The sequence below is a fragment of the Mytilus galloprovincialis genome, chromosome 3, assembly GCF_965363235.1.
Source record: "Mytilus galloprovincialis chromosome 3, xbMytGall1.hap1.1, whole genome shotgun sequence".
Lineage (NCBI taxonomy): Eukaryota > Metazoa > Mollusca > Bivalvia > Mytilida > Mytilidae > Mytilus > Mytilus galloprovincialis.
The window spans coordinates 9,105,913-9,133,166 of record NC_134840.1 but is presented as its reverse complement, the minus strand read 5'-3'; the positions used below and the strand labels follow the sequence as shown (position 1 = coordinate 9,133,166).

Genomic DNA, 27,254 nt, shown 5'->3' with positions numbered 1-27,254 from the left:
TAAAATGTATAGTAAAGAAAAACTTAGAGTATACACAGTGATTTCTTTAAGACTTTAATTCTGATAAATGAGTATTAATGTGAGAAAAACTGATTTTAGAGAGTTTTCTATTTGAATAAATGTCTGTATAGGTTGCACTTTGTAAATACAGCTGTTTCTCAAAACACGCCTTTTTTGGGGAGTAATTGAATATTCATAGAAAATTCATTTTGTTTACATACTGGTTCCCAGTTGTGCTCTCTGTGTTCCATATCGCAGAGACAGAACTTGGGAATGTTACCAGTAAATAAACACGTGCATATTGTTTACATTGAAATCTGTGGTAACCTTTCATTCGAGGTAGGGGTAGTTAAGAAAATTAGTGTAAGTTTAAACTCTGAGAAGTTCAGGGCATATAAACGTTGAAAATATGCCGCACAGCCCTATATTTTGACCTTTGAAAAAAATTGTGGTGCATATGAACTTTCAATTCTAGGATAAGATTTTTTTCAAAACTTCATAGTAAAAGTGGTACAGTTTTAGCCATAAAAGGAGTTCCTATGGGAAATTGCATTGTCAATATTTACAGAAATGCAACCTAAAACAAGTTAAAGGGTTAATATTAGCACAACACTAGCCAAAATAATATAACTCGGATGCATTTTATTATTATCTACTTGTTGAATGTATGCTCATTTAGCCAAAAGGTATAAATGAGCCTATGTTTTGATATCATAGTGAAATTATTGCATCCAGAGCCAAAAATGCTTTCTTTTTCTTGACAATTTGCATATATGTTAACACTGTTTTATAACCAATAGAACATTTTCATTTTATTTCAGGAATGGTTAGCTCCCTTACCAGACAAAAGTTTACCACATTTACAGATCAGAGAAAACTTTTTGAAAGTTTTGCAAGAGGTAGATATTTGTTTCAATTTATAACACTAGAAATACAATTTATATTGCAGTAGCACCAACATTCTTTACCAGAGACATACTAATTGGTAAGCATCTTGACATCTAAGCTGGTAACTGCTGCCTAACATGCTTTAAGCTGAAGTGGTTATAAGTTCAAGATAGACGTATAATTATGTGATGTTTGATATTCCCAATATTTTCAGCTCAAACTGGTCATTATGAGTTTTTGCCATGACTTTTCAATTGTTGTGTGTCAACATTTTTATTTTCATTGCCAAAAACTAAACAAAACTCTGCAGGAAATATGAAAAATCTGATGAAAACAGGCAAAAGAGACAGCTCTTGAATTTGTGATCTTTTATCCTTTGAAACTACAAGGCCAGATTGTTGAACTGGCTTCATTCATTATGCTTCTTTTCTACAATGTGTACAAATAGAAGACATGTAGACTTCTTATTTGGGATTCTGACCAGATTTTCCACCTTCAAACTTTGTCATTAAGAGTATGATTTGGGTAAAAATAATAGACAAAAACAAGAAATAACTTGGAGTAAATTTCAGTAGTCTCCCATTACAAATTGTTTATGATGTGGGCCAATTTTTTTGTAATCTATGTTTTCATCAGATAACAGTAAACCAACAGAAAATTAAGTAAATTCCAGTCATATTATGGAATTACAATGATGTCTATACATTGACTAAAATAAAAAAAATATAAAAAATAGGTGAAAAGGCTACATGCAACAAAATGTAACGTCATAAAGAGACATAGAAATATTTTGTTGAACCCCAATCATATCTTCTTATCTAGAAATTGTGTAAATACATGTATCTATTTTTTTGTAGTTTCCAATTATAAATCAAGATTCATTAAAAAGTAGTGGTATTGGTAAAGCTGTTATGTACTTATATAAACACCCAAGAGAGATAAAGAAAAATAGAGAAAGATGTGGGAAACTTATTAGTAAGTATCATATTCAGGACTGATATCTTTATAAAAACACCAGAGAGAGATGCAAGAAAACAGAGAACCGATGTTACTTCTTATTATATCCTCACTCTAGGAGAATGGGCTATATTGCAGTAATCTTTTCTGTCTGTTTTGGCGAACAAATGTTCAAGCATTTGTCAGATAATCCTGAACAGGATGATTTCATATTTAGTCAGCAACTTGACAGTAACAAGTTTTAGCATGCAAAGACTTAAAACATATCTCAGACACCTGCATTCTGTTTGCTTAGTATAATATGAATTATGTTGAATGCACTTTTAATGTTTTGTCACCCATTTCTCCAGTACTACATCATGTACATTAGACAAGAGAACTAAGGCAAAATATACTATAGGAACAGTCAAACTCATAAGTACAATATACTGACAACTCCAGGGCTAAAACTATATGCTAAGCATGACATGCAATCTTGTTGTGACCATTCAGACATGATAGATATATAAAAAGAATTTGCATAAATGAGTAATCAGTAAAGTGTACAGGAGTAAAGTAACTCCTCAAAGCTTGTATGAATCAAATTTAAATATGTGGATGATTATATGTTTTAGTTTCTCAATTTCAGAATGTTCACTTCTTTGGCCACATTGAATACTTACATGTGAAGAAGTAAATTTTTGAATAGTGCATATCATGGTGAACAATACAAGTTTCATTAGAGACAACAAGGGATATTTAGCTACAGCATATCAATCTATTGTTGCAGGAAAAAATGTTTAAAGGAGTTTGTATAAATTTATGTATGAGAGACTGAGATTAAATTTTGTTTTCTATCTTTTGTAGATGAATGGTCCCGCCCAATTTTCAGTTTAACAGCTAATCACAAATCAATGTCCAAAGAGGAAAGAGAAGAAAGAGACTATGCTCATTTACCAAAGAGAAGAAGAATAAGGTATAATCTGATACAATTTATTCTGTATTATAAGCCATCAATAAATGTTTGATACAACTAAGCCTTTTTCCTTTAGATATAGTTTCCAGAGAAGATTGTAATTTTTAAAATAATGAAGGCCTCGGTCAGGGAAAATCAACTCTAAACCAGTTCTGCTTTGTAAAAGTAGTTTTCTTAAATTTTTGTTAAACACTCATGTCAAACAATTGAATAGTCTGTGTTACAGTTCTTAGAGGTGTAGGGTATTTTTTATGAAAATTGATAACACAAATGTGTTCCATAAACCTAGGTTTTTGTTTTCCTGCATCTCGTGTTGTATCAAATGTGTTCTGGAATTTCCTGTCTCTGTGCAGTAAACTATAAAAAGACTTGTCATACTCTATGATAATCATTTAATTGTATAAACAAAAGTTTGATCAACAGGGAAGTGTAAAGTCCCTGAAGACAGAGAAATAATAACTAGTAATAAGTTTTATAAACGACTACAAGAAAAGAAACAACCACTCATGTTATCACACTAGTGATGAGTAAATAAAACAAGATTCTGATTAATCATGCTTTATCTACATTCATATTAATTTGAATGGTATCTTCCTCAATAGTTACTTGTAAAAGTGTGCACATATTTGGTGGTGGTAATTAGTTGCATCAGATACTGGGATAAATGAAAGTCTGAAATGTAAATTGATTGCTTCTGCACTAAGCCACTAAGTGCATGTCGTTTATGGAGAATAAGACCTGACTTGTTGGTCTTAAGTCAGAATGATATGTCTTCCTGTGACATTTTACTTTGCTCATAACAACTACTTGTTTAAAATATCAGACTGAAAAATTATCCTTACAATTGATATATAGGCATTTATATGCTAAATCATTCTGTTTCTTTGATGGTTTGATGTTTTACAGAGCTGAACGTGATAAAAGGTATAAGATGCTGGAAAGTTTTATTGTTGTTTTTATTATTGATTTTGCTGTTACATTGTATAATTAAATTTGTTTCTTGAATCTTATTATTGAATTTATTTCTTTGGATATAAGTCATAGTTATAAGGAAAGAATTTCTTAAGTTCAAATGGCAAGAATCTTGCTGTTGTCATGTTGGATTTATGTATCAACAACATTTATTGATTCCGCTATAAATTTAGATATAAGATGTGGTATGAGTGCCAATGAGACAACTCTCCATCCAAGTCACAATGTGTAAAGACACATTCCCTATTTCCATTCTCAATTTTTACATGAACTATCAGTGGACTATAAATTTGTATATTGTTATTCTGACTCATCAAAGTTTACTGCATCAATGTTCAGGTGTTGGTTTCACAAAAAAATTTATGATTAAGATAAATTGTAAGTCATGAATAATTCAGTATACCTGCAATAAATCTTTGCCGTAAGTGTTTTTGTGAAATCGACTCCAGATCTTTTAAAATGTAAATTTTCATAGTAAATATTTACATCAATGATAGTTGAAACTTAATTGATAGTTTTGTAATGGTTATAGCTGCTGATTTATAGGCTTTGCCTAAGATGGAAGGTTGCATTGTTTTTTTCCAATCTGTGTCAGTCCACATTGTATGTCCATTCGTCTGTCTACTGTATAGGTCATAGTTTTAGTTTAAGGTAGATAGGGTGTCTTCCTTGATCTTGGATTTTGAAATACAAGAAAACAAGGACTAGCTCTTTGATAAAATGTGCAAATTTTGAGATTAGCAGGTAATTCATGTGTAAGAATTTTCATTATAATATAGAAAATGCCATGTTTTATCATATTTATGATTGTACTTTACAAAAAACAAATAATTTTGTTTGATTCAACTTTTTCCAACTTTGCCAAATAAGGGGAGTCAACTCAAATGCAAGGGCAGATAATTCAGATAGTGTTATTTTTACAATAGAATGTGTTAGGAATTTACCCATTTTATTATATGTAGCAAAAAAACGAGTCTGGTGACCCCGTTTTTTCTTTTTCTTATCTAAAAGCATAATACTGGAGCTATCTTCTTATATTTTATCTCAAAATTCCATGGTGTGATTTTCGTTTTATGGCAGAAAATTAGGTTTTCTATGCATAAGCTATACAAAATCTGAGAATTTTGCACAACCTGTAGTGTGAAAATATGTCCCGGTGACCCATTCTTTTTATTAATGTTTTTAAACAAGCAGGATATAAACTACATTTTGGCAAATTATTAAGAAAATCTATGGATTATAATTTAGACAACCCATCTACATGTACCTTAAGGTAGTTTCCCATGAAGCAGAAAACTTAGTACACATGTTAAGTTATGTGAATATATTAAATTAAGAGTGTGACCCAGATATCACAGTTCACAGTGCACAGCATGGTGTTTTATTTTATGAGGCCTTACAGTAAATGTTGTTGAGAAGTGAAAACTAATTGAAATTCAAGTAAAAAGCTGTTCAAACATTTATAATTGTTGTTACAGTAAAAGCTTGTACTTTTCCTTGAAAAATACCTAGATTAATGTTTTGAACTAATTATGTTCGTAGTGCTGAAGGAATGACACCCAGAAGAGATATAGATAAAGTATTGGCTGGAGAAGACCAGTAAGTAAAATGTTTATACAGAAGACTTGGTATTGTCAATGAAACATCCGCCGAAATGATTTTATAAACAAGCATTTTTGCGCCTGTCCCATGTCAGGAGCCTTTGGCCTTTGTTAGTCTTGTATGATTTTTAATTTTAGTTTCTTGTGTATATATTGAAGTTTAGTATGATGTTCATTATCACTGAACTAGTATACATATTTGTTTGAGGGCCAGCTGAAGAACTCCTCCGGGTGCATGAGTTTCCGGCTGCATATATTGAAGACCCATTGGTAGCCTTCAGCTGTTGTCTGCTCTATTGTAGGGCCTTACAGTAAATTTCTCTTTGACACATTCCCCATTTCCATTCTCAATTTAAAGGATATAAACAGTTTAACATACTACCTTAAAAGTATATACAGATTATGTAGTATGATTGCCAATGAAACATCTGGCAAAAAGATCAATAAACAAGGATATAAACAGTTAACATACTATCTGTTACTATCTGTTACTATATGTCATGAAGTGAACACGATTAACTTTTGATGTCTTATCCATGTAGACGTTTACTTCTGATAAATGTTTAGTATGGTTTTAGTTCAAATTTTTTGTTTACATGAATAATATTTACTTTGTGACATACACTATTCATAGTGAATTGGTATGATTTTGGCATGGAGATAGGATTTCTGACTTTGCTGCTTAAAGTTTGTCCATCTGCCAAAAAAGATTTTAGATATTACATTAAGTTATTTTTATATCTTTTAATTTACAGATCTGTTAGACCTGGTGAAAAGGGTTTTGTTATGAGAGCAAGAGTGCCCATGCCATCTAATAAAGATTATGTCGTAAGACCTAAGTGGGCCTCAGAATACGAAATGGAACAACACAAGGTATCATATTTAATTATTTCCATTCCATTTAGTAGAAAAAGATAACAGGTTAACAATTTAACCGAAAGGGTGTGCCCCAGACTCATCAAAATACACTTTTGTACATCATATATTTTTAGGTCTAATGAAAAATTTACCCGCTTGTCTCAGACAAGATTGATATTGTGTCATCGTATAACAGACATTGCGATTTTTATCATTTAAATATTCTAGGCTGGACCCTTAAAAAAAATTGTTATATAATACACATATATAAATCTCAAGAGTCTTGTAGAAGGGATTTCATTGGTTGACTGTTGAAAAAAACATATAATATAACACTTTATGATATACCAAAAGTAGATGCTTTTCATATGACATCATATAATAAGTGTCTGGCATATCATATTAAAAGCCTGAGGAGTTTTGACAGTTCTGCCTGCAAGTTTACTTTGTTGAAAACATCATTTCATGTTTTATTTATTACCACAAGAATAATAATATATTAACAGCATACACCTCATAACGATGAAAGTAAATAACAAAATATTTGAAATGTTATTATTTATATATTTTCAGTCCAGAGGTAAGAAGGATATTTCCAGATATGAAAAACATGTCCTTGCTTTTGCTGATAAAAAGAAACACGGGAAAGCTCAGAGGGCAGTAGGTATCAGTGTAGAAGGCAGAAATATGGCTCTGTGATACAACCAATGGAAGAACACTACAGATTGTGTATAGATTGTGCTGGCCAATCAACTGAGAGGTCTCTTTAGTAACAGTTTTAATTGGACCAGATAATGGTTGGATTGGTAAAATCATTCACACTATTCTGGAATTAATATTTGGAGCCAACCAATCTGTTTAAAGTCAAATAATCTGACAAAAGGAGATGTTTAAATGATTGGCAGAATACTGAAGTGTAGCTGAATTGTTCAATTGTATTAAGCCAACACACATTAAACCTTTTTGAGGGGATGTTTCTTTAAAAAAAATAATTTAACATTGTAGATTCTAAATGTTTTGAAAAAAGAGCAAGTGTTAAAGAAAATGGTAAAAAAATCATTTCTTTCCTTTAAAAAATTTGTGAAAAAAACACAAATTGTTTTTTTGTATATTAATAAATAAAATTAGGTTTTTTCATTGAGAAAGTTGGAGAAAAAAATGTCTGGAAAAAAATCATGCGCTTCAATATAGATGTCATTTAACTGGTGCAGCCAAATCACTAAATTATAGCGCCAATACAAGTGAAAAACACTATGATTTGAAATTATAAAGTTAATATTTCATTTTTGCTCAGTTGATTAGAAGTTATACAGTATTTTTATCAGTATTAAATTCTGATGGAAGTAATTGAATAGAAACACAGCATAAGTATTGATATGAAAATTGATTTCAAAGTCATTTTTCAAATAAACAAACAGAGACAATTCAATCTTAGTTACCCAAAATTATAAACAGATGACATTTACAATTGTTCTTGATTTGGTAATGCTATATGTTAATAACAAAATTCTGCTAAGTAGGAGACCTTAAAGCAAAGTTCCAAGCATATCCTTTCAGATAACTTAGAAAAAAAAACCTTCAACAAATGCATTAGTTGAAATATTTGTTCAGAAATTATTTCTTGTCATGATTAACATGTATGGATGTGCTTCTGTTTATCATATCAGATTGGCTGGCTCTCAGCATTGACAGTGCTTTGGAATTTGTAATTTTATAAACTTGTGTATATGATTGAACTCTATGTAAAAAGATACATTTTTGTCAACAATTAGTTGAGAGAAAAAAATATCAGGATTTACAAAATTGTTTGTAATGATTTCTATTGAATTGTGACTATTTTTAAAATGATTCACATGATGGTTATTGGAAGTTTTCATTTTCAGTAATGACTATATTTTGACTTATTGCTGAGATTTGACAATTTAAAAATGTTTCATCCTGGTCCTCACAATATGTCAAGTAGTGATTAAAGTAAGAAATTTCTGTGACTTTTGTACAATGAGAATTTGATTACATACATGTACAAAGTAATAGGACAGATCATCCATCAGTTCATTAAATATCAAAGACTTCTGCTTTGGTAGAAACTGAGAGTGGTCTCAATTTGTATAATCAAAGAAGTTTCTATTTTTTTTTTTGCTGTAACCTTCTTTGATATTTAAGATGAAGAACAGCAATACAATGTTTTATTGATATATTAATTATTTTCCAATATTTCATATAAATATTTACCTCACGCAAGCACTTTATATATTTCTTTTACAAATTGAAGTAAAAGCAAAATTACATATTTCATAAACGAAGGACTGTGAGTTGTGATGGGGACACTGAAGTGTGATGGCCTGCTATGAATTATGATGGTCCTATGTCACAGTCCCAGAATGCACTTTTGGATGGATCAAACAATTGCACTTCATCATGACCATCACAGTTATGAGTAACATAGAGAGTCATACATATAAATTACTAAAAATAAACAAATTAAAATGTTGATCTTTCCTCTTTAATAGTTATAAGTGTCTTTTAAACCATTTGTCAACACATTTTAGTATTACAATTTTACCATCTATAGTCTATAATGAGTTTATTAATATTGTGAATATAGTGAATAAGAGTAGGAGTGTGTAAAGCTTGTGTAATTGAGGATAATGAATGCCAAATTTAGTATATATTTTGATAAAGTAGCCCAAATAATTGTACAGCTTTAACCTTACCAGTCATTCTGGGTGTTATGCCAGTAGATGACACCTGTAAAATTGTTATGTTATGCCTAAAATCTATAATAAATCTAGTGGTCGTTGATAAGGAGAGGTATGATTAGGGACATTATTTGGCCCCTGATTTGCAAAATTTGTAATTTTTTAAAGTATTAACCTAAAAAGATATATTACTCACAATAGTATCAGAATATCTTTTTGGGTAAAGCTTAAGTTCATACCAAAATATTTATGTCAAGATGTCAAAATATGTCTCTTTTGGCAGCTTGTCCACTGTTCTACTAAACACAAGAAGTTTGGAGCCTACATGCAAATATGCAAGACAAAATTCAAAACATATAGAAACTAAAAATAGGCAAACTATTGTGAATGCCTGAAGCATGTTATTTGGCATTTTAAAAGTATTCTATACATTCACAGTTAGGTGCAAAAAGAAGTGTTATCATACCATACCCTTTATAAAAAAATATCTAAAATAGTGTTGACTTGTATGCTGTAAATCAGAAATAATTCCATGCATTTATTATTGCGATTTTGTCATTTTTGACTACAATGCGAATTTATGGTTGTGATATGGAGAAAAATCCTGTTTAATTCATATAAAAATTTTTTGTAAAAAATTATATAAAAAATTTCAAAATGCAAGTTTAAATTATTGCAATTATAACCCTGCCACATTTTTCGCAATATTAAAAACATCACAATAATTTCTGAATTTACAGTATTATAAATATTAAGATAACACCACATAAAAAATGTTTTTATATAGTGTCTAGATCTATAAAGGTGCACTTCATTTGTATTTAATCATTATTTCATTATTTTCGTTTGTTTTTGTAAAAGAAGAATGAATGATTGAATTTGTTGAATGTGTATGTACATAAAACATTTAAATATATATGTCTTATTTTATAATATAAAAATAAGATGTGGTATGATTGTCAATGAGACAACTCTACACCAGAGACCAAATGACACAGAATTTACAACTAAAGGTCACTGTAGTTTATGACAACCAATACAACATAATTAGCTATAAAATGCCTAGAAATGATAAATGATCACTGCAAAACAATACAAATGAGAAAATTAATGGCCTGTTTAAATAATGAATGAAAAAACAAATATGGTACACAGCATTAAACAACAACCACTGAATTACAGGCTCCTAACTTGGGATAGGCACAAACAGAATGTGGCATGGTTAAACTAGCTAGTAACAAACCTTCATCTTTATCCTGGAAAGTGGTGTTACAGTACTATATAAGAACATACTATAAAAATCAGTTGAAAAGAGTGTAACTCCTCAGATTAATACAAAGCAAAAATATATCAAACAAAAACACGAGTGGATGTGGCATTAAACATAAACATAACCACCAAAAAGACACTGATTACAGATCAGAGAGTACTCGCAGTTGCTGACCGCTGCATGTCTATTTTATAAACCTATATTCCATTGTTTTTAATAACATTTGACCATATGTGTATGTCGAAACATCAGCCCAACAATGTTAAATCTGTAAATTTGCTTTTGCTATTTTCTTTGTTCTTGCCGGGATTTAAACTCGTGCTACTGAGATGTCGTGACAGCAAAATTGCCTTGCGCTGTATCCGACACGCTTGGGCACCTAGGCTTAACAATAATAAAGCTTTCGGTGGCCTGGTGTTACCTTTCCTTGTCAGTTATAATCTGATGTAATATATATTTATATATTCTACATATTAAATGAAAATATGAAATTACAAAGGCTTTACTCCAATATGTTGTATAAAAAGATCTTTCCAAAAAAAGGTAAAAATAACTTTCACTCTAAGAAGAATAGACACAAAATAATAAAATACCTAATATAAACACTGACACACTATTTGGACAGAAATAACAATATCTTGTATCGAAATTCCTTTCTATCTGTTCATTGGAGACATTATGGTTGTCCCAGATATCAGCGTCTTGGATATATGCCTAATAATAATAATAATAATAATGTAAGTAGTACACCTTCAAGTTATATACACTACAAGCCATGATTTAATTAATTAGATATATGAATATGTAAACATTAACATTTAGTTATTATTTCACTGGAACTGTTTTTTGTAAAGACAGTTTTATCTGTACATCTGTTGGAGACCATACAACTTATCTTGGAGTAAACACAACATTTGTTGGAGACAACACAATATCTGAAAGTAAAAACGGAAAGAATTTTAAGCTGCTGCTGTATTTATTAAATATTGGGAATTCTCATTTTACAGGGACACTTTACTTTGATTAAATGCAAAGTACTGTTACTGTGTAAATATTTGACCAAAAAGCAGTTTCACTGATCGTATTGATTGACATGAGGCGGTTATTTAGAAGCTAGGTGTAGTCGGGGGACTTTCTATAGTTAGTGTAAAGATTGTTGCCAATCTTTAATTTAAAAACAATATCTTTGGTTTCTTGATATTAAATAATGACTAAACAACTTTTAAAAGTATCAGAGACTATTATTATCAATAATAATAAATACAGGTAAATGAAATACAATATGTAAAAACGTTTGAATGTGTTTTTCGTGTATGCGTTATTACCTCTTGGAATCTTTCCAGCTCGGTTCAAATTTGTTTCGTTATCAGAAAAGTCCGGTTTTTAAAGGCAGTGCTTTAAGGCCTGACTTTCAAGTCATGAGGTTCATCTTTTCATACGCAATCTATGCAGGGGGTCTTTTGGCCAGAAATAGATCCGGAAATGTTCGAATTTCTCCTCTTCTTTTTATGGTATGATATGGTTTTTGTTTCTTTCATTTACATTGGGGACTAAAGAAACGATCAGTGTGTATTGTTCGTTTTATAGAACTTGTTATTAATGTGTATTTTGCATTATAATCAGTCAACCTGACTACAAACTATCATTATTTGTATTCCGTGTGGAAAGAGGTCGGGTCAATTTCGAGTGTTATCTGACATCTAAAGATTTTTTAATTAGTTCAGACGTTGATATAACAATGAAAAGTCGACTGAACATGATTAATATTGCATCTTCTATAATTCAAAGCGGAATTCGGTTTATAAACGAGAAACCGTAAAGCGTTTTCAATTTCGGTATTAGTTATGTATGTTGTCTACGTATTATCCTGGTTCCCGGTACTACGTTCCGGGTATTAGCTTTTTGATATATCTGATGTGTAACATTACGATCAGGTACCAGCCAATCTACGTGTGTATGTGTACATGATTTCCCGCCAAAATGACCGACTTACAGCTATGGAAAAATAGTCCATAAACGTTCCGTATAATGATATGCAAATTCATAATTAATCGTAACTTTTTTTATCTTTATATAATAAATATAACAAAATGGATTCCACAAAATTGAAAATAGCATTATTTTACGAGGATTTCTAATATTTTTTTCACTTCCGGGCGCAGTAATACGTATGTTTTGAAGAAGCTCGAAGAAATTGACAAAGTGAATTGAGAAGGAAACGGATAGATATACGTCCTTGCTATCAGGTAAAACAATTTAAATGTACAGAAAAAACACATTTACTTCACACAAATAGTACAGGCTTAAGCATTTTATTGTCTTATACACGACTGTAGTCTAGTGTTTAAACGACGGCGGTGACCTACAAGGTACGGGTCATACTGGGTCAAGTCTAAATATGTAAACATATCCACGTGCTATTAGGTAGAAAGCATCGTAATGCAATATCTACAATTTTTTCCTCCTTTATACATCGTTTAACCAGATATATTTCTCTTTCAAATACACTTAAACACGGGTTGTATGTACGTATCTTTTCTAGTGTTTTCTTGTCCTTATTAAAGTTCATTTGTTGATGTTTAAATATTTTTGAACGACTGAACACAGGAGTGAATGAATGCAACAATTATATATACTGAAGACTTGGGCTGTACAATGATAGTGTACGTATATCATACGGATAATTATTCTAGCAGTAATTATGTTAATTTAGGATGTAATGACAGGAATTCATGAGCTATGCCTCAGGCTTTCTGAAAAAATATCAATGACAATGTAAACAGGAACAAAACATTGACACGAATGATGCTCTCTTCTATGTTATAGTTATTTAGGTATGTGTGTTGCACAAGTTTCAAAAAAACTTAAGTTATAAAACTTTTTTTCAGGGCACAAACCCACTTTAAAGAGACTTGTCTACTGCCATACCCATCCTATTTTCATGCACCATTTGCAAGCAAGAGACTGAATGGTTTGCAAAATTAAAAATCAGGACGGTGTCCAATTAAACCAAAAGAACTAAACTGGATGAATATTGTAGGAGAAATCTAGAGGAAAGTTTTGATTTGTGAAATTGGTTTTCCTGAAAAGTCATTCATCCTAGCCTGCAGAAAGGAACTATAACTGTCCACCACCAACTGACGAGCTAATGTTGAGCTTCACATATGGAATTACTCAAATACCATCAATGTCTATGTTTTCAGCACAGATTTCACAAGTTATGACACAGCTGTGCTTTTTTTTTTATACCTGTTAAAGAGTTGTATACTAAATTTTATTTTTTTATCAATAAATATATCTTGTGTCATTTAAGAACTTGTATTTTGCCAAATGATGCATACTAGTGAATGAAAGTGGTGCAGTTCATTTTGCTTTGGTATATAGAATTGAATTACAATTGTTCATGTTATTGGAATGCATATAAAAATAAGGAGATGTGGTACAATGTATATACATGATATTTAGTGAGTTTATCAAGCAAAAGTGAATAAGAAATAGGTATAAGCAGTTACAGGTACTACTGTACAATCTCAAACAATGAGAAAAACTCATACCGTAAAGAGAATTTCATATTTACAAGTAAGTTTTGTTTTTGCGTTGAATAATTTTCTTCTATTGTTTTAATTGCAAATATGGGAGGTGGTTAAAATGCTAATGAGACAGCTGTTATGGCCACAGAGCCTTAATTGAAAACTTCTTTTTCATTCATACCGGTAGATTTTGCCTGGAGTTAGAAACATATCTGCCAACTTTTCAAAATGCACATGGGGGTTTTACGTGAAAGATGGTTCATATAGTCATACAAAACCTTCAAGGGGGCCTTCAAATGGAAGCAGGACAAGTCGCCCCACTGGCTAATCGCCCACTTTTAAAAAAACCGCCACAAACTGATTTATCAAATCGCCCCACATGTGAAATTGGTTAAATCATGTTAAATATTACTCCTGCCAACCCGCCCTACTTATAAAAAAACGGTAATATTTAGATTAATATATATATATATAATTAAAAATAAAAACTCGCACCACTTTAATGAAAACTAATCTACACAGAATACAAACAAACCGAAAATTTATTTAATTACTATTATTGATATACTGAAATTATAATTCTAAAAAAAAAATGTATTGTTGAAGAATAACTAAGTTTTGAAGCTTAGTTATTTGCATAACAATTGAAAAGAAACCTGTTAATTGTATCATAATGCAATATAAGGAATTTAACTTATATTCAACGGGATAACATCTTTTTCCATAAGTGGGGAGAGTTGGCATTACTAAATTCATCCTGGTTAATAATATATTTATCTAGATTTCACCGATTTCGATTAGGTGGGACCAGTTAGCAGGAGTAATATTAACGGAATTTAACTTATATACAACGGGATAACATCTTTTTACATGAGTGGGGCGAGTTGGCATTAGTAAATTCTTCCTGGTTAATAATATATTTATCTAGATATTATCGTTTTCTATTAGGTGGGGCAAGTTGGCAGGAGTAATATTAAGGGATATAACACATTTCACAAGTGGGGCGATTTGGTTATCCAGGTTGGGGCAGTTTTTTTTTAAAGTGGGGCGAGTTAGTGAAAAAGTGGGGCGATTTGTCATGGATTCCCTTCAAATATATTCTAATGTGGTTTTTGGCTTCTTCGTGCATAAACAAGCTCATTACCATTGTTGAATTAATTGTTTTCTTTAAAATAGTCGACAAAATTGCTCTTACAAAATTTCCATTTGGGAGCCTCGAGCTCGATGGGGGAAATACTCTGCAAATACTGACAGTTGGCAGGTATGGTCATCAAAAAAGTTGATGTGTTACTATGTACATTTACCATTATGTTACTTGATGTTCTTGCTATACACACAGTACAGAGACTAGTCAATCTTTGTGAACTATTTTTTATGGGAGTCATAGAATATGCGTATACAATCAATAATTAAAAATAGTCTATTTATATTGAAAAGGAAAAGTTCTTATATGTCTAAAGAAGAGGGACGAAAGACACCAAAGGGACAGTCAAACTCATAAATTTAAAGCAAACTGACAAGGCCATGGCTAAAAATGCATTTCATGGCGAGGCACAGAAAATATACTGTAAACAGTAGACTATAGATATAGGTGAACTAGGTACAAAAGAACTCTAAATCTTAAATTCTACAAACCACCTCTGTTCTATGGAAGATAATGATATAACTGGACTAGAAATACACACAACCTGTAATTAACTGCCTTTACAGCGCTTTCGCGCTTTGATTATAGTTCTTAGCACGCCTTATCCTTGCGTGTAAAAATATAGTCCGTTGCCGGTCAAGGTTAAATCATGTAAATAACTGTCAGTACGTACATACATATGAATTATAAAGAAAGCAAGCATAATTTCGTACGTCTCGACACCGATTCAACGATATAAAGCATGTAAATACAAGTAACTAAAGAAATGTAGGATTCATAACAAGCTACAAAACAAAGATGTTATTCGAACGCCACATGTTGGCGGAATTTCGTAACGTTAAATCGGCAACTGTCAAATTTGCCGGGAACGACGTTACGTTTACAAAAGGTACTGCCGCGATATTTAACGTTCACAACACTGCCCTCCGTCAAAATAGAATTTCGTCTCGAAATTTAAACAACTACGAAATATTAAATCAATTTATACAATCAAACAAAATCAAGTTAAACAAGCACCTGCTGCTGAATATTAAAATTAAGAAAATTTGTTTTTGTCTAAATCACGAATAACCTAATATCACGATTCATGACATGAATAATGGTAAAATTGTACCAACGGCATACAAAACAATATACATATAAATAATATCAACAAATTTCTAAAGTGATGTGTCTTTTCAATATAATAAAATGTTTTTAAAATTGTCAACGTCTTCTTTTTCCAACAGCTCCACTGTGTTATTGGTTCGTCTCTTTTGGTGTGTCTTTCTGTGTATCTTGTGTTCTTTCTCTTTCTGTGTTCTCTACTGCTACTTTCTTCCTTTTTCTCCAATCTTTTTGTGTGTCTTGAGTTACATATTTTTCATTCTCAAGTTCTTTCTTACTTTGGTCTAAGTCTGTTTTCCAAAAATGTTCTTTCAGTTGACTAATTTTTTCCTCCTGACAGAACAGGTTTCGGTCTTCTTCTGTAACTGAAACATTTTCATTTTCTTCTGTTCCTAGAACATTCACAATGTCATCTGCATCATTTACGGTATCTTCTGCAACATATACATCTTCTTCTGCAACATATACGGTTTCTTTTGCAACATTTACGGTTTCTTCTGTAACATAATGCAACAGTTCAGTCAACATTTGGACGTCGACCTTGTCCGTCTGTGTACCCTTATAACTTATAACATTTTCTATATACTCGTGCATGTCCTGCGTACTTGCTACCATAGGTTTTCTGTCATCTGCCATAACCGACTCTACCATTGAATTTCTGGTTGACAGGAACTCACTTCTTTCCGCTTCTTTGTAAATGATAAGCCCAGAATTGGTGTCCTTTTCTCCGACTCTGGCTACTTTCATTTCATCAATTAGGTCGCAGCCTAATAACATGTTCTCTTCAATGGGCGCTACATAAACTGGCCATTTGAAGGTTTCACTCCCCAGATTAACTTCCACCTCTGTAATCCCTCCTGTTGTCAAGTTCTTTCCGGCCACAGCAACTTCCAAATTTCTTGCTGCTATCCTTAGTTTTGGCCGTTTACTTTCAGGAATCTGATCATACAACTTCTCACTTAGAACAGTCACCTCCGCTCCAGTGTCAATAACTGTGTTCGTCACAATCTTGTTAATGACCACTGGAACTGCAATGCTAGCTGCTGTCACCCGATCAAAGATAATATTCTCTTCTATCCTGCTGATCGTTTCTGCACTACCCATTACCTCCTTTGGTGTGTTCTCTGGTGTGTTCTGTTGTATCTCTTTAGACTCCTCAAACAACATCTCTAGGCTTAAATCTAGGTCCTGTATATCTAGGCTATCTTCTTCAAATGATCTCTTTATACAAACTGTACCCACTGATTGTTTTGCTACAACCAAATGCTCTTCCATTTGGCAAGGTTTCTCTTCATTTTTCAAATTATTCTCTTTAGCTATTTTTTCTTCACCATGTTTAGGGTCTGACACTTGGTCGATAGTCTCAACCCTTAGCAGTTTAAATAATCCTCTTGTGCCTCATTGCTGTTGGTAAAATCTCTGTTTTCTGTACTGCATTTACTTTTTCTTGGTTTTTTACAGTCTTTGATGTAATGCCCTTCTTCATTGCAGTTAAAACATCTTGTGATTCTTGTTTTAGTTCTATTGTCTTTGTTATACTGCTGGTTTTGCCTATAACCTTGGTTAACATTTGGTTTGTTAAATTTTGTCATTTCCTTCTTAATTATCTCCCCTACTGACTGAGTGATGGACTGGGTGATGGAGTCTTTCATCCCTCTTTCAAATTGTGTAAGCCTCTCCTCAGTTACATATCTTTTCCCACCAACTTTCCTTATTTCAATATCATCTTCACCTTCATCTAAATCAACAGTTTCTTGCATACTCAGCTGACGGATGTTTCTATCTTTATTTCCTCTTTTATATGTTTCATATAAAGTCACCTGGTGGATAGCTTCAGTCATACTGGTAATCCTCTTTGTCAGTAATTCTATAGCAATGCTCTGATCGGGTAATCCTCTTAACATGTACTCTACACTCAAGGTACTGTGAGTGGCTGCGTCAATAGTAGGAAATGACCGTCTGACTAGCATTTCTACTCTGGATGCATACTCATGAATATTCTCTTTGCCTTGTTTCCGTAATGTGTGCAACTCCTGTCTATACGTCTCTGGATATCCATGGTCACCAAATCTGTTCGACATAGCTGCACATAGCCCAAAGAAAGATCTTTTGGTCTCCGGTGAAAGGTAGGAAGCATAAACCATTGCCTCATCTTTCAGTGCGGTTACTAATTCAATGGCTTTAGTATTAGTATCCCATCTGTTGATCTCTGCAATAAGATCAAATTGCATAAAATAGGCATTACAGGGATCTCTGCCGTTGTAAAATGGCACTCTGTTTCTTCTACCATTGTCTATCTTGGAGTTTTCATAATTATGGTGCTGTTGCTGTGATCTGCCATACTGTTGCCTAGGTAACCAGTTTGGTACTGAGGAATTGTTTGGATACTGCTGGTAGTCTGGATGTTGCTGGATTTCAGGTATTGTCGTATTTGCATAGGTATATGATGGTTATTGCTGGGTCTCTGACATATATATATCATATATGTATGTGTAGAACGTTGCTTGGTGTCTGGCAATGTTGTGTTATGTTAAATATCGCGGCAGTACCTTTTGTAAACGTAACGTCGTTCCCGACAAATTTGACAGTTGCCGATTTAACGTTACGAAATTCCGCCAACATGTGGCGTTCGAATAACATCTTTGTTTTCTAGCTTGTTATGAATCCTACATTTCTTTAGTTACTTGTATTTACATGCTTTATATCGTTGAATCGGTGTCGAGACGTACGAAATTATGCTTGCTTTCTTTATAATTCATATGTATGTACGTACTGACAGTTATTTACATGATTTAACCTTGACCGGCAAAAGACTATATTCTTACACGCAAGGATAAGGCGTGCTAAGAACTATAAAAACCGGACTTTTCTGATAACGAAACGAATTTGAACCGAGCTGGAAAGATTCCAAGAGGTAATAACGCGTACACAAAAAACACATCCAAACGTTTTTACATATTGTATTTCATTTACCTGTATTTATTATTATTGATAATAATAGACGGGTTTATCTATAACTGACCTAGAAAACATGGGCGCATCCATTAACCTCTCACGTGACCGATCCGCCATTACAACCGTGAAAAATAACGCACGTGTATTGATCAAAACATTATCGATTTTCTGTTTACATTTGTATTTCTTTAATTTTCTTATTTATTTTACTATGAATATTGCCGACAGTTATAAAAAGGTGGAGGTATTTCTTGTGCAGTTAAAAGTTGTACAAATAATCGTAGAAAATTTCAGATGTGGAAAAACTCAATAAATAAAATATGTAACTATACAAGTTGTGCCGACTACACACAATACGTTTAAAAAAAAACCCCAAAAAACTTGATACACTGGCAGACGAATGTTGACACGTCGTCAAACTTAAATTATCTATGAAAATTATTCCGATGAATACAGTTCATCTGCCTCTGTTTGTATAGAATACCTACACATCAGATGCGGATCCAGGATTTTGAAAAGGGGGGACCACAGGTTCCCAAACAAGACACAATTTGTAGTGGAAGCGGTAAAAAAAAAATGGATTCACCATAAATGAAGCTTCATAAGGGGGCTCGGGCACCCTCCTCAATCCGTTCCTGTACATTTCTTTAGATAATAACAATGAAACCTACCCCGAGGCCACATGCAGTGTTACGTAGTTATAATCTGATGCATATTAACGAAGTATGAAGAGAAGATTTTTTTTTATACATAGATGACTATCTTTGTGCTTCAAAATGGACAGTCGTTCCGACAACATAAGCTCAGACAAACATATTGCTAATAGACGAGTGAGGAGACGAGTAAGGAGCTCAAACTTTAATAAAAGGGGGAAAATATTTTATTCAGTGGTGTCAGTTCTTGATGAAAAACTTAGTTTTTGCAAACAGCATCCATAGACAAATCCCAACAAAACTTTCTATTAAGGGCACTTATCTATAAACCTCGTCTTGATGGTCCATATATGAAGGCATGTGTGCTTAAACTATATAGATATAGGAAGATGGAGTGTGAGTGCCAATGAGACAACTCTCCATCCAAATAACAGTTTATAAAAGTAAACCATTATAGGTCAATGTACGGCCTTCAACACGGAGCCTTGGCTCACACCGAACAACAAGCTATAAAGGGCCCCAAAATTACTAGTGTAAAACCATATATCCACTTTGTATACAGTATTTTCTGTTGAAACTTGATTTGAACTTTCCTCAGTCGATTATTATGTGCATGAATTATGAAATTTTACACATTGGAAAAGATTTTTCAAAGGTCTTTGTGATCAAATAGATTACTAGAACCTACGGAAGCATAGCCATAATGCAACAACCAGAAATTTCGACAGTTCACTGAGAAGGATGATGGTCCAATATACATCCCTAATGTAATACTTTAATACTGTAAGTCGAGATAATCCCGCACCCGGAGGCGGGCTTCCGCTCGCCCGTAAACAAAGATATGTACTAGTTCAGTGAAATAAACGTCAAACTAAACTCCTAATTAGATATAGGAAGATGTGGTTTGAGTGCCAATGAGACAACTCTCCATCCAAATAACAATTTAAAAAAGTAACCCATTATAGGTCAATGTACGGCCTTCAACACGGAGCCTTGGCTCACACCGAACAACAAGCTATAAAGGGCCCCAAAATTACTAGTGTAAAACCATTCAAACGGGAAAACCAACGGTCTAATCTATATAAAAAAACGAGAAACGAGAAACACGTATAAATTACATAAACAAACGACAACTACTGTACATGCAGATTCCTGACTTAGGACAGGTGCAAAAATGCGGCGGGGTTAAACATGTTTAATGAGATCTCAACCCTCCCCTATACATCTAGCCAATGAAGATTAAACAAACACACAGCAATATGCAAAGTAAAACTCGGTTTAAAAGAAGTCCAGTAATTTTTCTGCAAAAGAAATCAGAATCGAACACTTAATAACTATATGATAACATGGGTCGTAAAATTTCAAAACTTCTTCGGCCAAATTAAATCGCAAATTTTACATATGTCCCGACGCCATACGCAAACGTCACTCAATTTTTAGCAGTATACGTGAGTCGAACCACATGCAAAAAAGTCGTTTCTGTGAAAAAGCTTATCATCAAACGGTACATATGTCTATAGGTATATATTTTTTCAGATTATCTAAGTAACCGCGCGCCGAAGAAAAAGCATGCTGTCGAATTATAGGACCGTTGGATTAGAAGATTGTTGAATTTTAGGTCCGACCACAGACATTTGAGTTCAATAAAATTGCACCTGTTTTTTTCGGATTTATGACATTTGACCCGGCAACACATTTTATTTTTATTTATGAATGTGTTATAATAATCAATATATTTTAATCGATTTGTAACCTGGGTATTAACATTCATATATATTTTGTCCGGGTTAAAACGTATCAAATACCGTGAGTTATATTTTAGGACACCGGACACCTGGCCTAAAACACAATTATACTTTTAATAATTTTAATCTCCATTACATATCTAATTACTTTATTATTTATTCTGTAATTTACCGAGATCAAGTACGCTTCACATTCTTTTGTTTACGTTAATTGCATGCGGTCTGAGAGATAGATGTATATCTTGTTTACATTTTTTTCACGGTTGTAATGGCGATCGTTACTACCACGACGCCTAGGAGTCGCATCACAAACTAAGGCAGATAATTGGAAAAACCTGTCTATAGTCTCTGATACTTTTAAAAGTTGTTTAGTCATTATTTAATATCCAGAAACCAAAGATATTGTTTTTAAATTAAAGATTGGCAACAATCTTTACACTGGTGGCAGCGGTGTAAAGATTGTTGCCAATCTTTAATTTAAAATATAGAAAGTCCCTTGTGTATTATATCATGTTTGTATGAATTTAGCGTTTTGTATCAAATTATATCCCTGGCATCTTATTATTGTCGATCATGTGATAATGGAAATAACGTATTTCGGGCAAATTAAAAAAAAAAGGAGAAAAACTGGTTTCAATTCAATGTGGGTATGAACGGTTTTACATTAGTAATTGTTGGGGCCCTTTATAGCTTTCTGTTCGATGTAAGCCAAGGCTCCGTGTTGAAGGCCGTACCCTGACCTCTATTGGTTTACTTTATAAATTCAAATGCAGATTGTTTGTACAAATGTAAATACACTTACTTTTTTTTCTTACAGAAAGTAAACACGATGCACCACGATCCTATAAAAAATATCAGTATGATCACTGCCACTCCTATCACCGCAATAATCATAATCATATCAGAGTCCCCTGTAATATACAGTTCTATACTGAAACACTTATCGTGATGAGTCAGCCATATTATAACTTCACCTTCATTATGAACCAGAAGCCCTTTAAGAAACAGTTAAGTATATTGTCCGTTATTGTAAAAAATATATATCTCCGATGCGTAAAAAATAGAATAATCAAAACAATTGAAACGCATACGATATTTGAAACCAAAAGGTCATGTACTGACGGACGTGCTTCTGTACTGCCATCATGTATAGCATACACTGTTAAAAATCGACGTTGATGAATTAAGAAATTTAGATTACAAAACTCGCTCCGATAAAGTTGATGCTTAAAAAATTAAAGTTTGAGCGCTTCTGATGTACTTGGAACAAGCACATGTATGATGTGGCGGAGTTAAACATATGTTCTATTGATCTTAATACTAGTATTTGAATATGTTATGTGGTCTAATACAATAGAAAAATCTTACAAGGTGTAACTGTCTGTAAGGCACATGTTTCCTGTGAAAGGCCGAATAAAAAGCATGTGTCCACTGTCGAAATGAAAATGGACTCCGCAAAATTTTAGAAAGTTAATAGTTAGGAAATTGATGTCTGCGTATCTGATATATGAAGGGGTTGAAAGTAATTTATTTAAGATATGCAAGTTCATACTTGATAGCAATAAATAGACATATATTGTGGCTGCTGTTTAATTGAAAAGTCACTATGTCATAAATTAAATGAATGATTGTGTCCGTTAATAATGTGAAGATGTGTATTGTTGTTTACACGAATAAAATGGCATGCGAGGTATTGTTAAGGAAAACAACACAACGATGAAAAACATCTGATGATGGTCATGAATAAATTCTTTTTATTATTCTAATTATGATCATTTCTCGAAAGCAGCTGTATGTTTTATCGTACAGCGTTTACATATTTCAAAATATAATATATATACGTTTCACTCGTACATATACAGGCTATTCTTCATTCCTTCAAAGACTTCATTACCAGAGGTGTACTACTTAAACACTGCTCCAACAGAGTAACGAGGAGGAAAGACGCCTTCAATCGGCACTGCATAAATCTTACAATCACCATCACGAATTGGTCGATGAATGTACTCACTAGAAGCATGTTTCTACAGTGTTAGAACTGTATATATCATTTTAATCATCTGATATTAAATTTTTACTGATTGTGCTCTGCTCCTGAGTGTGGAGTACCTTTACAACGATGCATGCACATCATGTCTACGCACCCAGTTTCGCTCCATTCAGATTTTGAGCAATGGTGCGATAGCGTAAATTATTTGTTAAAAGCTTTATATTTCAGAAACTAGAAGACCCGGATACTTCACAACTTGTATGCGGATACCTTATGTTGCCAAGTTTCCATCGGTTATATGTCCAGTGTCCTCGACCTCATTTCACGGTTCATGGGTCGATGATAGGTTTTTGTGGTTATGTCAGTTTATCAGTTACTATATAAACAATTGTTGAACTATATTTGGTGTATTCAACTATTGTAAGGATTAGATGTCTCTCTGACAGAAATCATATTACCTTAACCTCAATTTCGTAGTTCAATGGTCAATGTTAAGATTTTGTAGTTTGTTTGGTTTGTCAGCTTTTTCTATGTGTCGGTTAGTATATGGAAAGGTATCTATACTATTAAACGAGAAGACCTCATTTTTGGTGTCGCTTCTCTTCTTTCCACAATAAATTAATCAACACGACTCTGTGTCCTATATGTACAGTGCATAGTCGCATTTGTCATCCATTCATATGATTATTCAGATTGAGTTATTTTGGGAGAAAAACGAGAAAAAAGGCATCCGGATATTGTCCCGTCATTGGACGAAATTTTAAGTCAGATTATACTTCCGGTTTGCGTTTTTCTGTATACTTTGAACAAACAAATAGTACGAATAAAGTGTATTTTAATTCTGTTCAGAGTTTATTAAATGGAGAGGGTCTGTATACTATGTCAATTGACCACCATGGATCGATTACTAAACTAAGAATTGAAAGTAAATACACTTTATTTATATAGTAATATACAGATAAGCGCTAAAATTATTCATGTGAACTTTTGATACCTTTTCTGAAATTCTCCATTCATTAAATATTTTACAAAATTCATTGATAACAAAAAAAAAGATGTGGTATGATTGCCATGTTGAGACAACTCTCCACAAGAGACCAAAATGACACAGAAATTTACGACTATAGGTCACCGTACGGCCTTCAACAACGAGCAAAGCCCATACTGCATACTCAGCTTTAAAAGGCCCCGAAATGACGATGTAAAAAAATTCAAACGAGAAAACTAGCGGCCTTATTTATGTACAAAATGTACAAAAAAAGGAACGAAAAACAAATATGTAACACACAAACAAACGACAACCACTGAACTACAGGCTCCTTACTTAAATGTTCATAACATACTAAATGTATGTTCATATTGAAATTGATAGAAAACCAAAAATTGGGAATTTTGGAAATGAAGGAGGAGGTATAAAACTTCTAACAACACTTTACATACTTTTAACTCCGCTCTGAATGCCCGCGATTTCGCGGGTGTGTTCTAGTATACTATGAAATTAAGAGCGAGGGGCTTACAAGTAATTTGATTGGACGAAAAGCTGTAAGTATGTGCCAAATGTGATTATACCACTATATTTTGTGAATGAAATGATTGTTTGATATTCACGTCTGTCTGGCAATGTTCATCAATTCGTGACTTCATTTTCACGTGTTATTGACAAAATGAAGTCTATGTGAAACTTGTAGTTACATGTTAATTTTACAAACTGTCAACACGAATTCACAAAAGCAGGCGATGCGTTTCAGCGTGTGCACTCTTGTTGTTTGTTATATTGATTTTTTTAATCGACTTATCAGATTTGAAAATCAGTTGAGAAACTCATTTAAGAAACCTAACCACTGTTGCTTTTATTTATGACGACTGAATAAGCTGCATATCCCACTATACTCACCGGAATTGGAACCATTTGGAGTTATAGTGCTTGAAACAGCAGTAGTTGACTGATCAACTAAAAATAACAAATGAACAGTACGTGTAGTGAAAAGTAAGATCACAAAAATACTGAACTTAGAGGAAAATCAATTCGGAAAGTCCATAATCACATGGCAAAATCAAATAACAAAACGCATCAAAAAACGAAGTGCGTAAGAATAATCAGAATTCTGATACATTATTCTTGATAATTACTTACGGGAATTATTCGTGTTAGCACTTGAATGTGAATAGAAAATGTTGTATGATTGGCAATGAGACAACTCTACATAAGAGATCAGACGAAAGAGTTATTAACAACTAAAGGTTACAGTACGAAGTTCAACAATGAGAAAAGACCATAGCGCATCATCTCATATAAAGGGCACCGAAATGACAGATGTAAAGCAATTCAAACAATAATTTATGTACATAATAATAAACGAAAAACAAATATGAAACACAGCAACAAACGACAACCACTAAATTACAGACTCCTGATTTAGGACAGATTATGGCGGGTTAAACATGTTGACGGGTGACAAACCTTTCCCCTAATCTGGGACAGTGGCGTAACAGTACAACATAAGAACGTACTATAATATCAGTTGAAAAAAGGCTTAACTCATCAAATGAATACAAATAGAATCATATCAACAAAAAGCAAAGAGTGGACGTGGTCGGGTACAACAAAACAACACTTACAAAATGTAGTACAGATATGAAAGTTTTCACAGTTACTGACAGCTAGTTCAAAACCAATAACGACTAATAAAAAAGTTATGCATCTAATGAAATCGATTTTACTATTCTAACTCTATTTGTAATTCGTAAGTGTTGTTAGCTGAAAATGTGTGAGATCATATTCAAGATGGAGCTAATCATACTCTCTCCTTAACATATTAAAAAAGAGGGACGAAAGATACCAAAGAGACAGTCAAACTCAGTCATAAATCGAAAATAAACTGACAACGCCATGGCGTAAAATGAAAAAAACAAACAGACAAACAATAGTACACATGACACAACATAGAAAACTCAGGAATAAACAACACGAACATATTAAATTAATACAGAGTAATGTATAACAATGACTTGAATATCTACTAAGTAATTTGTACAGTTTTATAAAAAATATTTATTTTGAATAGATATAAAAAGCAAAATGAACGCAACGATATGATCCTCTATGTTGTGAGTAAAGCCATTTTCAACTGATTTTTATAGTTTTTATAAGCCTGGTACCTTTGATAACCTTTTATACCATTTGGTCGATGCCGCTGCTGGTGGACGTTTCGACCCGTGGGTATCACCAGCCTAGTTGTCAGCACTTCTGTGTTGACATGCATATCAATTGTATGTTCATTTTTAAAAATATGCTGTTTGCAAAAGTTTTAATTATAAAAAACCTACGGATTTTTTTTTATCCAAGGCATCGATTACCTTAGTTGTATTTGGCGTAACTTTTTGGGTCCTCAAATGCCCTTTAATTTTATGCTTGTTTGGCTTTCTGACTATTTTGATCTAAGCGTCATTGAGTCTTATGTAGACGAAACGCGCTCTATCAAATTATAAACCTGGTACCTTTGATAACTATATGCATCTCTGTAACATCACTATCATATATATTGGAATTGAGCGCGAACAAAAATGTTTAACTCCGTTACATTCCATATGTGCCGTCCCATGACAGGAGTCTGTAGTTCAGTGGTTGTATTTCGTAAATGTCTGATATATTTGTTTTTCGTAAATTGTTTTGTTATAACCAACACCGTTAGCTTTATCAATTGATTTGTTATCATATTATTCATGTCGGGGTCTTTAAAAGTCGATTCTCTTGTATATTTCCCCCCATTTTATGGCCGTATCCTTTTATCCCTATAAAAGAGGGACGAAAGATACCAGAGGGACAGTCAAACTCATAAATCGGAAATAAACTGACAACGCCATTGCTAAAAATGAAAAAGACAAACAGACAAACAATAGTACACATGACATAACATAGGAAACTAAAGC

General features: G+C 32.9%; 1 protein-coding gene and 2 long non-coding RNA genes across 3 annotated transcripts; 2 read left to right on the top strand and 1 right to left on the bottom strand.

Annotated features, from left to right (window-relative positions):
* Nucleotides 1–738: 738 nt before the first annotated feature.
* LOC143067136 (protein IWS1 homolog) lies at nt 739–9,846 on the top strand. The gene is made up of 6 exons (XM_076240193.1): nt 739–899; nt 1,746–1,863; nt 2,692–2,800; nt 5,315–5,371; nt 6,129–6,246; nt 6,805–9,846. The coding sequence occupies exons 2-6, from the start codon at nt 1,800–1,802 to the stop codon at nt 6,928–6,930; spliced, it is 474 nt and encodes a 157-aa protein (XP_076096308.1). The 5' UTR covers nt 739–899; nt 1,746–1,799; the 3' UTR covers nt 6,931–9,846.
* LOC143067140 (uncharacterized) lies at nt 8,713–25,277 on the bottom strand. The gene is made up of 3 exons (XR_012975858.1): nt 25,219–25,277; nt 22,137–22,245; nt 8,713–11,135 (listed from the first exon to the last, which is right to left on the bottom strand). It is a non-coding gene; the product is annotated as an uncharacterized LOC143067140 (long non-coding RNA).
* On the top strand, nt 11,582–13,507 carry LOC143067123 (uncharacterized). Its single transcript, XR_012975851.1, has 2 exons — nt 11,582–12,446; nt 13,089–13,507. It is a non-coding gene; the product is annotated as an uncharacterized LOC143067123 (long non-coding RNA).
* Nucleotides 25,278–27,254: the final 1,977 nt, after the last annotated feature.

Coding starts and splice junctions, on each gene's coding strand:
- LOC143067136 (XM_076240193.1), top strand. CDS start 1,800: ATGTACTTATATAAACACCCAAGAGAGATAAAGAAAAATAGAGAAAGA. Junction 1,864..2,691: donor AAGATGTGGGAAACTTATTA/GTAAGTATCATA, acceptor TATCTTTTGTAG/ATGAATGGTCCCGCCCAATT. Junction 6,247..6,804: donor ACGAAATGGAACAACACAAG/GTATCATATTTA, acceptor ATATATTTTCAG/TCCAGAGGTAAGAAGGATAT.